The 15,354-nt window shown below is 39.8% G+C and overlaps 1 protein-coding gene across 1 annotated transcript; it reads right to left on the reverse strand.

Annotated features, from left to right (window-relative positions):
* Nucleotides 1-11,955: 11,955 nt before the first annotated feature.
* Nucleotides 11,956-15,129, reverse strand: LOC131706644 (gap junction alpha-3 protein-like). Its single transcript, XM_059008143.1, has 2 exons — nucleotides 15,021-15,129; nucleotides 11,956-14,094 (listed from the first exon to the last, which is right to left on the reverse strand). The coding sequence occupies exon 2, from the start codon at nucleotides 14,071-14,073 to the stop codon at nucleotides 13,018-13,020; it is 1,056 nt and encodes a 351-aa protein (XP_058864126.1). The 5' UTR covers nucleotides 14,074-14,094; nucleotides 15,021-15,129; the 3' UTR covers nucleotides 11,956-13,017.
* Between the last annotated feature and the right edge of the window lie 225 nt (nucleotides 15,130-15,354).

The following is a 15,354-nucleotide window of genomic DNA, read 5'->3' on the forward strand; positions in this document are numbered from 1 at the left end:
GATCTGTCAAATCAATACATTGTGCATTCGTTCCATTGGCGGTGTCTCCTTTCTGAAATGACTAGGATAGCTGATTCCAGGCTGCAAGGCGTGATGTCGATCTGATCCGCTCTTCCCTTGGGTAACTGCGCTGACGTCACTTACACACGATCCTATAAGAACAGCTATACAGTCTGAAAGCATCAATAGAGATTGTGTAGTACCAGATTTAAAATGTGAACTATGTTAACCACAATCTCTTTAAAGGGAGTCAGCAATCCTAAACTATTTAAGCTTGGCATGGCAATGCACTGAACTCATGATGTCATGCCCTCCTTCTCTGCTATTTAACCCCAGAATCCTCTCTTTACACCTGGTGTGTGGCCTATGCTGTACTGTGACATTCAAAGAGCATTAACACAGCTAGAATCTCAGTACTGTGTGATCTAAGGTATTGACAATGTCAACCCAGGGGACTTTTTCGACCTGAAAAAAGAAACAAGGACCAGGGGTCACAAATGGAGATTAGATAAAGGGGCATTCAGAACAGAAAATAGGAGGCACTTTTTTTTACAAAATTGTGAGGGTCTGGAACCAACTCCCCAGTAATGTTGTTGAAGCTGACACCCTGGGATCCTTCAAGAAGCTGCTTGATGAGATTCTGGGATCAATAAGCTACTAACAACCAAACGAGCAAGATGGGCTGAATGGCCTCCTCTCGTTTGTAAACTTTCTTATGTTCTTATGTTCTTATGTAATCTCAGCTTCACATGTTGCTTATTTTTTATCACGTGTCCCTACTTTTTATATAGCTATAAAGATATTCTGCATTTACAACTTTACGTCTGTGTTTAATTACTCTATTTAGCAAAGTATTAGGTTATAAATATCAAGAGGTTTCAGTGCTTAAGTACAGTAATAAAAAACAATAGAAAAAATATCTAACATTACACTGATGAAACATTAGCTTGCCTACTTAACTTGAAAGCAGGATTTTGAGATCAATCATCTCGTGGGAACCAGACGAGCATGGACGGGTCGAATGGTCTCGTTCGTATTATCTTCTTATGTTCTATTAAATATTTTATTAAACACGGTATGTAAAATCGAAATCTACATTATTGCGAGAGCACTACTGCATTTCCTTGTGCTGTCTTCTAATAAGGAGACAGTGTAGTCTGTCTGATTTTGCCTCCAAATAAAACAGAAAACGAAAGACGCGTATTTGAATTGTGGTCATTTTTGACTAGTTTGGTTGCTCCAGTGTTGCAAATAATTTATAGCATTTCAGCTAACTTCAGGGGAAAACATTGAGTAGAAATCTTCTAAGCTCCTTTTGTACTTTTATGAATGAGAAAAAAAATGCCATGCTGTAGTGTTACACTGCAGCGCCTCCTCTTGGTAGTTTTGTGACATGACACCTTAACTGTTTCCTTTGTATTTATCCCATCATCCAACCACACAGAGGCTAGATCTTGGAGACTATGAATGGATGTTTAGAATGAGAATGTTCTACACTATGGATGTAAAGTCACAGTGAATTTATTTTTCATGGCAGAAGTGTGGAGTAGTGGTTAGGGCTCTGGACTCCTAACCAGAGGGTCGTGGGTTCAGTCCCAGGTGGGGGACACTGCTGCTGTACCCTTGAGCAAGGTACTTTACCTAGATTGCTCCAGTAAAAACCCAACTGTATAAATGGGTAACTGTATGTAAAAATGTGTGTAAAAAAAATGTAATTGTATGTAAAAAAAATGTGATATCTTGTAACAATTGTAAGTTGCCCTGGATAAGGGTGTCTGCTAAGAAATAAATAATGCCATTTTTAATCATGATCCAAGTTCATTGATGGTTTGCGGTGTTCTATTATGCAAAATTATTATTCCTCCTAGTTTTGTAAAAACAAACCCGCATTGCAGAATTTAAACTGGACCGTTTGCGGGAATACAAGTGACAGTGCAATGTTTCTGGTAAAAACATTGTGATGCACAATCGCGATACATTGTTTCACCTCAAAACTAAACTTGTAAAAACTAGAGGGAAACAAAACATTTTTTACCATTCTAGAAGTTTCTCATTTTCTCAAATAACATATGGTTAAGGTATTTTGAAAAGTGTTTATACTGGTTCAAAATAAAACACTGCTTGACTTTAAAAATCTTATTTCTGTAGCAAGATAACAGCCAGGCAGTGATCTCCCATTGTTCTATCAATAGAGGCTTTTCAAGAGAGTAACTATGTGTGTTTATTTAACACTAACACTGCATAAAATACACAAAACAATCTCTTTATCTTTTATTATAATAAACACCATGATTTAATACTAAGACATGTCTGTGTGCAGTGCCTCCGATCTCTAAATCATGCTGTGACCTGGCTCTCTCATACAAGGGTTAATTCTCTTGTCTGATCGATTGCCAGCTTTCACAAGCCTGTTATAATGGTTTACACAACCTGGCCTCTGCTCTCCAAACAACTGGGTTAATAACACTGTCCAAACAAACATTGAGTTTAAAAGCTTATATTTATTACAGAAAAAGAGGAGACATTGATTTTTAAAAGTGACATATGAATCAGGTAGTTCTCTTAATGTAAAGAAAACTATGTGTGGCATATATTTGGTAGAACATCACTGTGGCACACTGGGGGCAAACTATTTATACAACAAGTGCTGAGAGTTCTAGCTTTGAATAGTTTTTTTTGTATATTCAATTTTTTTTTTAATCAGTTTTTAGGAATCTATTTTTTGTTCATTCAAATCCCATGTCAGAAGGAGAAAAGTTCTCTTCTAAGCATGGTAGTGTATCCAGTTCACGCTTCCCCCTGATTGGAAGTGAGCGGTGTATGGCAGGAACTGAAAACCAGCGCTGTTGCAGGAGGGAACGTGATCTGGGTACACTGCGATCCGTAGAATAGGAATTATTTTTCTCCCAGCGAACGCTGAGTAAAATGTTGAGAAATGAATTCTCTAGTTGATTTAAAAACTTCAAAAGAGTTGGCGATATGTTTAAAAATATAACGCTGCGATACAGACAACACAGGACAGCAAAGACAAAGTAGTTGCCCATATACTTAACGAAAAAACGTCATCAGCTCCCTTGCGTTTCTTGGAAACTCTGCAGGGTGTTCCGTGACAATTTAATTTAGAGTTAAACCTGCTGCTCTCTCCTTCGTTGCACTTGCGATATAAACAGAATACTCCAAGAACGTTCAAGGAGCGCTGTCTTTATTTCTCTCCTGAGGAATAATCACAGGGCACGAACGTTTATAATAATAAATAAATACAAAACTGCCTTCACGGCACTTTTACATTTATTTGTCATTATTTTTATTATTAAAATATATATATATATGTATATATAGAAAGAATAATGAATCTGACTGCTACAGGAAAGTCATCCTTGAATTACAATCTTGTATATCACTACAGTCACATTCAATACAGTCCACTCCATTCTACCATCAGACACAAGATACTAATTGTTCTTATGCTGCCAGATTAGTTTTTTTGCAAACCAAAAAAATAAAAAATAAAATGGAGCACTACATATAAATCAATCTTGTTTTACCCACCACCATACGATTTAAACACCATTAGAATATTTAAGAGAAAAAAAACTGAAAAAAAACAATTTCTCTTGATCATTTTGTCGCTCAAAGCGAGATGCATAGGCTGAATGTTGTTTGTCTATGGCTCTCCACTGTACACCGTTTTCTCTTTTGAGATGTTTTTATAATGTTTTTGAAGCTGCACGCTTCAGTTACATTATGATTTTCATCCCCAATCAGATGTTGGTTGCGTGCTGCATTTTCGATTTAATTCTGTGAACAAAGAGAAAGAATGATTCAAATATACTTAAACATGAAAATATGAAGCATTAACCATTTCTCAAGTGGGTTTTATCAAGGGAAGCACTTCATCTGACCGTGATGAAACTTGCTAAGTACATTCTATATTCTATAGCACGCGTTCTTCAATGTATCCAAATCTGGGGGGGCACGGTGACTTTCTGTCTGTATGTCAAAAAAGTAACTTTGAAAAAGAGTCTAAATAACTTATGAGTTTATAAAAGGAGCCGGGAAAAACATTTTCGAACGAGAGAGGCCATTCGACCCATCGAAGCTTGTTTGGTTTCAGCCCATCTTGGCTCACCCAGTGCTTACTGGGTTACCTAGTCATGTTGCTGAAGGAGACTCTTCTTCATACAGAGAGTGGGGAGGGGATGGAATGGGTTACCTAGTCATGTTGCTGAAGGAGACTCTTCTTCACACAGAGAGCGGTGAGGGGATGGGATGGGTTACCTAGTCATGTTGCTGAAGGAGACTCTTCTTCACACAGAGAGTGGGGAGGGGATGGAATGGGTTACCCAGTCATGTAGCTGAAGGAGACTCTTCTTCACACAGAGAGCGGTGAGGGGATGGAATGGGTTACATAGTCATGTTGCTGAAGGAGACTCTTCTTCACACAGAGAGTGGTGAGGGGATGGAATGGGTTGCCTAGTCATGTTGCTGAAGGAGACTCTTCTTCACCCAGAGAGTGGTGAGGTGATGGAATGGGTTACCTAGTCATGTTGCTGAAGGAGACTCTTCTTCACACAGAGAGTGGTGAGGGGATGGAATGGGTTACCTAGTCATGTTGCTGAAGGAGACTCTTCTTCATACAGAGAGTGGGGAGGGGATGGAATGGGTTACCTAGTCATGTTGCTGAAGGAGACTCTTCTTCACACAGAGAGTGGTGAGGGGATGGAATGGGTTACCTAGTCATGTTGCTGAAGGAGACTCTTCTTCACACAGAGAGTGGGGAGGGGATGGAATGGGTTACCTAGTCATGTTGCTGAAGGAGACTCTTCTTCCCACAGAGAGTGGGGAGGGGATGGAATGGGTTACCTAGTCATGTTGCTGAAGGAGACTCTTCTTCACACAGAGAGTGGTGAGGGGATGGAATGGGTTACCTAGTCATGTTGCTGAAGGAGACTCTTCTTCACACAGAGAGTGGTGAGGGGATGGAATGGGTTACCTAGTCATGTTGCTGAAGGAGACCCTTCTTCACACAGAGAGTGGGGAGGGGATGGAATGGGTTACCTAGTCATGTTGCTGAAGGAGACTCTTCTTCACACAGAGAGTGGGGAGGGGATGGAATGGGTTACCTAGTCATGTTGTTGAAGCTGAATCACTGGGATCCTTTAAGACCTGACTTGATAACATTTTGAGATCAATCAGCTGCTAGTAACCAGACGAGTGTAGATGGGCTGAATGGCTCCCTCACGCTCGTAAATTGTATTATGTTCTTATACCACTGTAGCTGCCCTTGTTTCATTAACGTGCCAATTAACTTACCTGTTAAAGCATCTTTTATAAAAGCAGGAACAGAAAAGAGCAACAATGAAAAAAAAGATCAGAGCAACAACTGTAAAGAAAAAGAGAAACTTGGTGAAGCACACTGTCTATATCTACAGCTTATACAGAAAGCGTCCTGCATGAGAGAGTGCAATATTGACCACACAGAATATTAATTTAATCTCCAACACACTAAATAAGAATATTTGTGTCAGGAAATGAGTTACAGCATTTTTTGTATTGCATGCATCAGACTAAAATCCTTGTGCACAGCGCAACCTGCTTAAGATCACTCCTGTTAATATCACACTCTGCTTATCATCCCCAAATTAATGAGTCACTGCTTACAGACTCCCGATAATATCACTTTGCTTATTAGCACACTCCAGAGTTAATGCGTCACACTTAACAGTCAATTTACACACAGGGGACGCAGGGGGACATGCCCCCCCTCTCTTTTTCAATCAATTAATTAATTAATTTGGCAGACTTCTTTATCCAAAGCGAACAGCAGTACAGTATTTCATGTTAGGTTTTGAAATGTCACATTGTCAGTTTTCCGTTAAGTATACAGAAAACTACAAAGCGGTGTGTAATTCACTATGTTAAGGTAACATTATTCAGCAGGTTTCATCTGAAACAAAATGAGTAAATTCTATAGGGAGATGCAAAACCTTTGGCCACAGCTGTAGGTAGTATAAACTACCTAAATATCTCTTTAATGCTAAATCACTGGGATCCTTTAAGACCCAGCTTGATAAACTTTTCAGATCAATCATCTACTAGAAACCGGACGAGCTCAGACGGGCTGAAGGGCCTCCTTTTGTTCTTAAGCTCTTATTTCCTTTTAAGACAGCTGTTTCAGCTGGCTTTCCTGAGTGTAGTGTGGGTTTAATCTATGCTATTTATTATGATTAATCATTAAACCGTGTTAAACAGAATCTAAGATGACAGTACAAAATTCAAGTCAAATGTGTGTTGACTCTCTCTAAAATTCGTCCAGCATGATTTCAGACAAGCCCGGATTATAAACCGAACACTGGGCACTGTCTCGGCCAATCAAGACGCGGCATTTCAGATCATTATCTACCAGTGAACGCCCACCAACTCTTAAATAACTCACCTCCACCAATCCACTTGGCGTCTGTAGTCTCTTCAGGGACTGCATGGAAAATCGAAAATTAGATGAGTAACAAACGTTTGGTAACCCATCTATTACCTCACTGAGACACAGGGTAGGGTACCGGGGCACTAAAACGAATCAGATAGCTCCCCTAAGTTCTCATATCCACAGTATCTCCCCTTTAGTCACAGTGTGCATGACTGTATCATGTTTCCTATCTACGTGTCTATATATGTGTGTGTTTTTTTTCTTCAAAGTTATGGCAGGGCAACTTCTCGAACTCGAGTTCAAACAATTTTAAAATTTCTTACAAAATATAAATAAAATCCTGACCGAAGAGTCTATTCAAGGTCTTAGTTTACACTGGTCTATTCTATAGAAGATGGCCCAGGACTGTATCTGTCGTTATTAAATACATCTTTAAAAACAGGTGAAAGTCAATGCCATTAATTAATTAATTAATTAATTAATTAATTAATTAATTAATTAATTGCCTGCTTTTTATTTCAGGGAAACACTGGGAGTTGTATTAGGGAATGCTTACAATAGCAGCTAACCTGCTTTCATTCACTGTGAATGCTGACAAACTGTGTCAGTAACAGACAGGGGATTTAAATATCACTGGTGTTACTGGTGTAAGCGTCTCTAGTTACTGTGTATTTACAGAGCACAAAACACACCCTCGCTATAACGACCCTGTTGGGGTCCAAGCTGTTTGTTATATCAAGGGGTTCATTATTATTATTATTATTATTATTATTATTAGTTTATTTAGCAGACGCCTTTATCCAAGGCGAATTACAGAGACTAGGGTGTGTGAACTATGCATCAGCTGCAGAGTCACTTACAACTACGTCTCACCCGAAAGACGGAGCACAAAGAGGTTAAGTGACTTGCTCAGGGTCACCCAATGAGACAGCGGCTGAGGTGGGATTTGAACCGGGGACCTCCTGGTTACAAGCCCTTTTCTTTAACCACTGGACCACACAGCCTCCTTTGTTATAGCGAAAGGACAATCAAAATGAACGATGAACTGTTGTTAAGTTAAAGTTAACTGTTGTAAGTTGATGATGAGATTGTTAATAAAAGTAGAATTTCATGTACCTGTCCTTCTCATGTATTCAGTAAAACGCAGTACAAAAAGCAAAACTGAAGCCGAAATTTTATTCTAAATCAATCTGACACGAATCGTTTCAAAGTGCAGCAAATCTTAACCCAACACGCAAGAATCCCACACTGAGCTTTTATTCCAAATCAACCCGACATGAAAAGTTTGACATGAAAGAAAACGCAATCAGATCCTCAAATTTTTTTTTCTTTAATCAAATTTTGCTTTGCCACTTGGTTGCTGAAAAATCCGAAAAACAGAGTGCTTTTTATCCAGGACAGAGAGATGCCTGCGTTACTCCTTTTTACAAACCATCATTTTGTTGCAACATAAAATGATTTTCGTTTCGGAGGCATAGTTGCACAGCGCATGCTTTTTAAGACAAAAGAGTTGACTTCACTGCGGAGGTGGCATCCCGTGCGTACAGAACGGGATGTTGACAGTGTGTGTTTATATTATCTTTTTTTGTTATTTGGGGTCCAGGGATCAGGTTCGTTATGGCCGAAGGTTTGTTATAGCGAGGGTGTACTGTAGTTACTTAGTAAATACGTGTGTACTTACACATAATTACAATGTTATAATGCATAGTGTAAATCTTGATGCACGATATATGTAAGTGCATAATTGTATCAGAAAAGAGTTAGGGATAGGGATAGGGATAGGGTTAGGGATAGGGATAGGGATAGGGATAGGGTTAGGGATAGGGATAGGGTTAGGGTTAGGGTTAGGGATAGGGTTAGGGTTAGGGTTAGGGTTATATATTGCAATTAAACTGTCTTACCTAATATGAAATCGATTCTTATCTCCTGAAATAAATTGAATTAGACATGCATTAGAAATAATAGAGTAGGCTTACACAAAAACCCTGAAAATCATTATAAGCCACTGGCCAATCCCTAAAGTCATGAAGTAAGACAATTAAAGAACTGTGTATTGACTCACCTGCCCTTTAAGAAGGAAGATTATCAGAGTCACATTCATGCACTGATGAAGAATGATTTCTCCTGGGTTGACTCCTAGAACTTCTTTTGTAGAATTACGTTCCTGTGCCATGGCATGAAATACAATTACAGCAATGTTTGTATTCTGCAAAAACAAGAGGAGACCATAATTAGATCTCCAGTTTAGCCATCAAATTGCAATTTCAGCATCACTTTAAACTTCCAAACACGCTGACATTTTCAAAAGAGCTTTGAAACAAGTCATAAGCGTAATGTGTTGTCAGGATGTTAACAATGAAAAGAAAAACGACAGGTCAGTTATTTAAACAGTTGTAGCAGAACGTGGGGATGTGGAACGCTGGATTTTTCGGAACCCCGCTACTTACCTTTTTAAGCCGGATGGAATTCTGTATTTTTTTTTGTCATTATTTATTCAGAAGACCCACTGGACGTAACAATACGATTATGCACATTGTTCTCACCTATACTACATTTTACTGTCATCTCCTCTATTAAACGATGGACCTCTGGAACATGTGTCATTCACACAGGCTGCAGCTACCAACTGAGCGCTACTCACGGAAACTGATCAATGCATGTTTTATGACAGGTCTAAAACAGTAAATGCAGGTCTTAGGATTTTTTTTATTTATTTATTTTTTTAAGGCCATTTCTGTCTTGGGTTAACACGCACGTACGATGCAGAAAACCTGTGGGATTACTTTGGCACGGACTGAGAATTGTTTTTGGTATGATGTTTTGCAAATGGCCAAGTACTGCATTCCAGTGCTTTATGTTGCAATAGTTTTAGACATATTGAGGCACCTGACGTTGTTCGTTTATAATGCCCCGACTGCAGTGCAGTGTAACGACTCTCTCTGAGATGCGATATTTTCACATATTTGATGGAACAATTTAATTCAGATATGACGGGTTCTGCTGTAGCTGCATTTATCAAATACATGTACTCACATTGCTAACCCAATTCTCTTCGGATAAATCAGATGCATTCCATCCTTTATTAAAAGAACTTGGTGTAGAAATCTTATAAGATCCATTTTCTTTCACATCTTTACAGTTCAGTTGAAAACGCTCATTTTGAACATTGCTAGAAGCTAGATAGGAAACAAAAAGAAAAGTAAATTCTCATGAAAACATTGCTTCCCTTCCCTCGCGCGCCCACTCCCTCAATCACACGCCAGAGTGCTGTAATCCTCCCCACCCACAGGCTACCACACTGCCCCCCCCCCCCTTACCACACTGACCCCCCCAATGCTTTACTGACTTCCTCCTGAAGTATCAATTTGAAGGTGAACATATAACTTATGTTGAATACTAAGTTGGTTCGTTTTTAGATTTCCACAAATAAATGCATTAAATACCCATATATTTCTCCCTGCATTAGAATATCGCTATGATCTGTCAGTAAAACTTTTTTTTTTAAACCGCACAGTTATTTACATATAACCCATTTCTACATGTAAGACCGCATTGCTTTCTTGACCCAGTCCCTCAGCTCTAACCACCAGAACTACACTGCTTCCCTCCCTCCCAGTCCCTCCTCAGCTCCACTAGAGCCTCACTGCCTCCCTCCCTCACAGTCCCTTCTCAGCTCCACTAGAGCCACACTGCCTCCCTCCCTCCCAGTCCCTTCTCAGCTCTACCCACTAGAGCCACACTGCTTCCCTCCCTCCCAGTCCCTCCTCAGCTCCACTAGAGCCACACTGCTTCCCTCCCTCCCAGTCCCTCCTCAGCTCCACTAGAGCCACACTGCTTCCCTCCCTCCCAGTCCCTCCTCAGCTTCACTATAGTGACACTGCTTCCCTCCCAGTCTTCTAGTTCAAACTTCTAGGCCGTATGACCACTTCAAAGCCTCTCAACTCTAACCACTAGGCCACAGCGTTAGTTTTATAAGAATCAAAATCCGAGTGATTCAGTTCATAATAAACACACAGTCTGTGACCACATAGCACACAAAGCAATTACAGCACTCAAGCTTCACTAATCCCTTTAAGTATCATCACACAGCTAGGCAAGAGCCAGCATGAATCACTTCAGTAATATTAACACCCACATAGATTTTAACTGTGTAAAGGTTTTTCATAGATTCTTTCTTGGCACCATACATACTGTAATTCAGAAGCATACACTTTGATGCTGTAACTCTTAACAACTGCGGTTGTTGTTTTTTTGTAGCTAAATAAATGGAAAAGAAATCTAACAAGTTATTTCGGCGTTTGAATGACGCAGTTTTTCACTGATAGGCCTCACTGTCCTTTCTTTTCAGGGATTTGAATCCTGATTTAAAAAGCTAGAGATTTGTATTATGAACTACAGATAAAACACATTTTAATACAGCGGACTCACCGTAACGACCCATAAAAACCAGAAGAATAAAGAAAATAATACTTAAATTATATTTCCCCTGAGAGAAAGCAACTGCGCTTACTGCATCCATACTTCCTGTTTTGGGCGTGTTGATATTGCATGACACACTTCCTTTAGTTGAAAACACTTAACCTGGAACCACACGTTCAGAGTTCATTTCTCTGTTTGCATTATCATTATTTCTTTTTATGATTAGCAGACTAGAGGACTGGATGTTTCACAAAATGCATCTTGCTCATATCTAGTCCTTTCTGGATTTTTTTGGTCTCCAGACAAATATTATTTTATTTCACTGTCCTTATTGTTCCTCAAGCCATTTTTCAATCATACTATTAACCCTTTAAAGTACAAGGGACATGCATGTCCCACAAATGCAAACTTAGACTGATATCAAGGGTAGTTTAATTGTAACTACCCAAGCATAACAAGTTAAAAAAAAAAAAGTTATATAGCACTAATCGTGCTTAACTCAGGTAGTCCAAGATGAAGGCTAATCAGTCTGTTAAACCCCATCTTTAGAGACGTGTACAGGCATGGGCTGGTATTGTGACTGTTGTGTAAGCTACAATCACTTAAATATTAACAATACAGTCAGCCACATTTAAACATGCAAAATACTATTTTGTCAGCTTCGTGGTAAACTAAACTTTTTTGTTAGCTCTGTAAAGCCTCTGGTATGTGGTATACCATCCATCCATTATCTGTAACCGCTTAATCCTATAGAGAACTGCGGTGAGCCAGAGCCTAACCAGACAGACACAGGGCACAAGGAGGGACTACACCCTGAACGGAACGCCAGTCCATCGCAGGGCAACTAAGGGGCAATTTAGAGGGGCCAATCCACCTAGCCAGCATGGCTTTGGACTGAGGGTGGAAACTGGAGTACCCAGAGAAAACCAACGCGAACACGGGGAGAACATGCAAACTTCACACAGACAGACCCCTGAGACCAGAATCGAACCCAGGACCCTGGAGCTGTGAGGCAGCAACGCTAACCACCGCATCACCATTAAACAATTTAAATGAACCAGAAAATACCAAACAAATAAACACATACATAAATAAATACATAAATACATAAATCCAAGCAACCAATATAGCATTTATTAAGAAGTTTCATAAAGTTTAATTACAATGCCATTTATTTTCGGTTTATGATAACCATGCGCCTCTTTCCTCAAATTGTATTCTCATTCCGCAAAGCAATTCTGAACACAATGCACGTCATTCACTTTCATTTCTTTTAATAATAAGCAAACATCACACAGGCTCCCATTCACAGCACACTAACATATTGAATTACAGACTGCTTTGTAGTTTTCCATTTACTACATGAAAAACTTACAGAAATTTAAAAAAATGTGACATTTTTTAAATCTAATATGAAATACTGTACCACTATTATGGCTTCCTTCCTTCCATTTCCAATATCATTTTGTAGTTTCTTTGATGACATGATGTTAAATAAAAATATCGAAATTATGCTCTGACCAAAAGTTTTGCATTACCTACAATTTTAGGATAGAGACATAATTAATCATGTAATCAAAGAAACTACAAAAAGATATCGCAAAAGTTATCGATATCGGAAGCCATAATAGTAAAACAGTATACAGTATACAAAGTGGTGTGTAATTCAATATGTTAACATAACATTATGAAGCAGGTTTCATTCGACTTTATGAAGCAAAATTACTTAATTCTATAGGGTGATTCAAAACTTTTGGCCAGAGATGTAGACTGCAATAATTACAATCTTGTTTTGTAGTGAGGTGCCCAAAAACAGGTATTCTAAGTCTAACTTGGGTAACTAACAGTGTGCAGTAGTGGTTAGGTGCTCTGGACTCTTGACCGGAGGGTCTTGGGTTCAATCCCAGGTGGAGGACACTGCTGCTGTACCCTTGAGCAAGGTACTTTACCTAGATTGCTCCAGTAAAAACACAACTGTATAAATAGATAATTGTATGTAAAAATAATGTGATATCTTGTAACAATTGTAAGTCGCCCTGGATAAGAGCGTCTGCTAAGAAATAAATAGTAATAACTAGGTTTTGAATCTACAGCAGGAGAGGATGTGTGTTAATGACAATCTCTTCTTTTTTCCCCTAATACAAGAAAGCAGTCCGGCCGATGATATGCCTCCATCAGACTAGAGTCCTCTCCCGACTGCTTGGTCTACTGCTTCTCTGACTCTTGCCTTTCCCAGCTCTGGGCAAACCCAACATATCCAAAGCTGTGTCAGTTTCATGTAACCCTGGCTGGGGCATCATCTCACTGCCCTTTTCAGCTTGCCCTTCTTCCGTAGCAAGATTCACCCAATTCTGCTCGTTCGCCAGCTTGTTACTGAAATGTTTCAGCTTGGGAGAATGTTGACAGCTGGGTGGAGAATTCCTAGCAGAGGTTTTCCAGCCAGCGAGAGCTACGTACCCCATTTTGGCCCCAGCAGGCTTGTCTGGTCCTGCTTTGGAAGCACCAGCCCTCCTATAAAAGGTATTCGTCAAACCCTCTTTGAACTTCTTCCACCCAAGATGATACATCTCCATGAGGTTCAGCAGCAAGGAGATGCTGGCTACAGTCAGCATGAAGGTGATGAAAACGTTCTTCTCAGTGGGTCTCGACACAAAGCAGTCCACAGTATTGGGACAAGGCCACCTGCTGCACTTGTACAGTCCCCTCAAGAAGATCCCGTAGAGGAAGTACTGCCCGACGATGAACCCCACTTCGAAGATCGTCCTGAAGAGGATGCTGCAGACATAAGTCTGCAGTAAGGCCCCTTTCAGCTGAAAGCGGGTCTCTTTCAAGCAGGGATCCAGATATTTCTCAGACAGTAACAGTTCACTCTCGCTTCGGACAACCTTCCCCCCGACTCTTCCCAGGTCCTTGCGTTTCTCCTCCATTCGGACCTTGTGCAGAGCATGGCCCATGTAGACCAGGGATGGAGTGGAGACAAATATGATCTGCAGGACCCAATAGTGCACGTGAGAGATGGGGAAAGCATCATCGTAGCAGAGGTTCTGGCAGCCTGGCTGCTGGGTGTTGCAGGTGAAGCCCGATTGCTCGTCCCCCCAGACGTTCTCCACGGCCGCCCCCAGGACCATCATACGGAAGATGAACAGCACGGTCAGCCAGACCTTGCCCACCACAGTCGAGTGCTCGTGGACTTGCTCCAGGATCTTCAGCAGGAAAGTCCAGTCACCCATCTTCCTGGCTTCAGGGTGCTTCTGAAATATACCAAGAAATACATGTATTAAGCTGAGGGAACACGAAGCCACCTTGTGGCTTGGAACTTGGTTTCAGGAGACTAGGTTTCAGGCCACTGCATGGCACACCAAGGGAGACTTGGGGTTTGATCTAGCAAAGTTGCATCAGTATAGGTCTCCTGAAATCAGGTTTCAAGCCACTGTTCCTGAAAACAAGGATTTGAGTTCCCTCAGCTTTAGGCTTTGAACTTTTTAATGAGGTTATGTTTTAATGAGTGTCACCAGTGTTTGTCATGCTCACCTTCCTGCTAGTAGTATTCTTATTCCACAAAACAATTCTGGACAAAATGAGTCGACAAATATGTATAAAGAAATTGTGGAAGAATTCTGTCATTCCCTTTCATTGGAAATCCTGTTAAATAAACCAGCGTCACAAAGACTCCAAATGTTTCTATGTATTTATTGTTTCCCTGTGGAAATTTCACATATCTATCTACTGTATTGAGTGTCTATTTACTTCTGACTTGTCTCTGTACAGCTCTGGCCAAAAGTTTTGCATCCCCCTATAGAATGAACTAACTTTGCTTCATGAAGTCGAATGAAACCCGCTGAATAATGTTACGTGAACATACTGAATTACAGACCGCTTTGTAGTTTTCCATATACTTAACGAAAAACTGACCAATTGAAAAAAAATGATATTATTATTATTATTACATGAAGCTAAATCAAATATCTAAATCATGTTCATATTGGTTTTTTTTTAAGTGTCTCAATCCTAAAAATCTAGGTGATGCAAAACTTTTGGCCATAGCTGTATATTGCAAGATTATTTATATCTATATTAAGGTGTAGAAATTGTAATTGCTCTTAACAAACAAAAAGACAATGCAAATAATAATAATAATAATAATAATAATAATAATAATAATATGAATTGCACTTACCAATTAAAAAGACTGGATACAAACAGATCTTCAGTTACAAAAACCAACATCTACCATTGACTATCCTTCCCCCGGTGCGTTGAACTGATTTCTGCGTCGTTGGACATGCGTCACCTCAAATACTTTTCATTGTTCTGTTTATTTGTGACATGGAGCTTTGTTCATATAGGGGAAAGACAACTGCTGGGTTTGTTGAGTTCAAAAGATGTCACTGGGAGATGTCCTTCATCCCTTTAATGGGCTGTGTGATTGACAGGGGCAGGTCTTTGTCAGCATAGGATTGTGTTCCCAGAATGTTTGAGTATTATTAGCAATGTATCTGTGGTGCATATAT

This window comes from Acipenser ruthenus, chromosome 36 (genome assembly GCF_902713425.1).
Source record: "Acipenser ruthenus chromosome 36, fAciRut3.2 maternal haplotype, whole genome shotgun sequence".
NCBI lineage: Eukaryota > Metazoa > Chordata > Actinopteri > Acipenseriformes > Acipenseridae > Acipenser > Acipenser ruthenus.

Bases quoted from the DNA above. Each gene is read 5' to 3' on its own strand.
- LOC131706644 (XM_059008143.1), bottom strand. From the start codon at position 14,073: ATGGGTGACTGGACTTTCCTGCTGAAGATCCTGGAGCAAGTCCACGAG.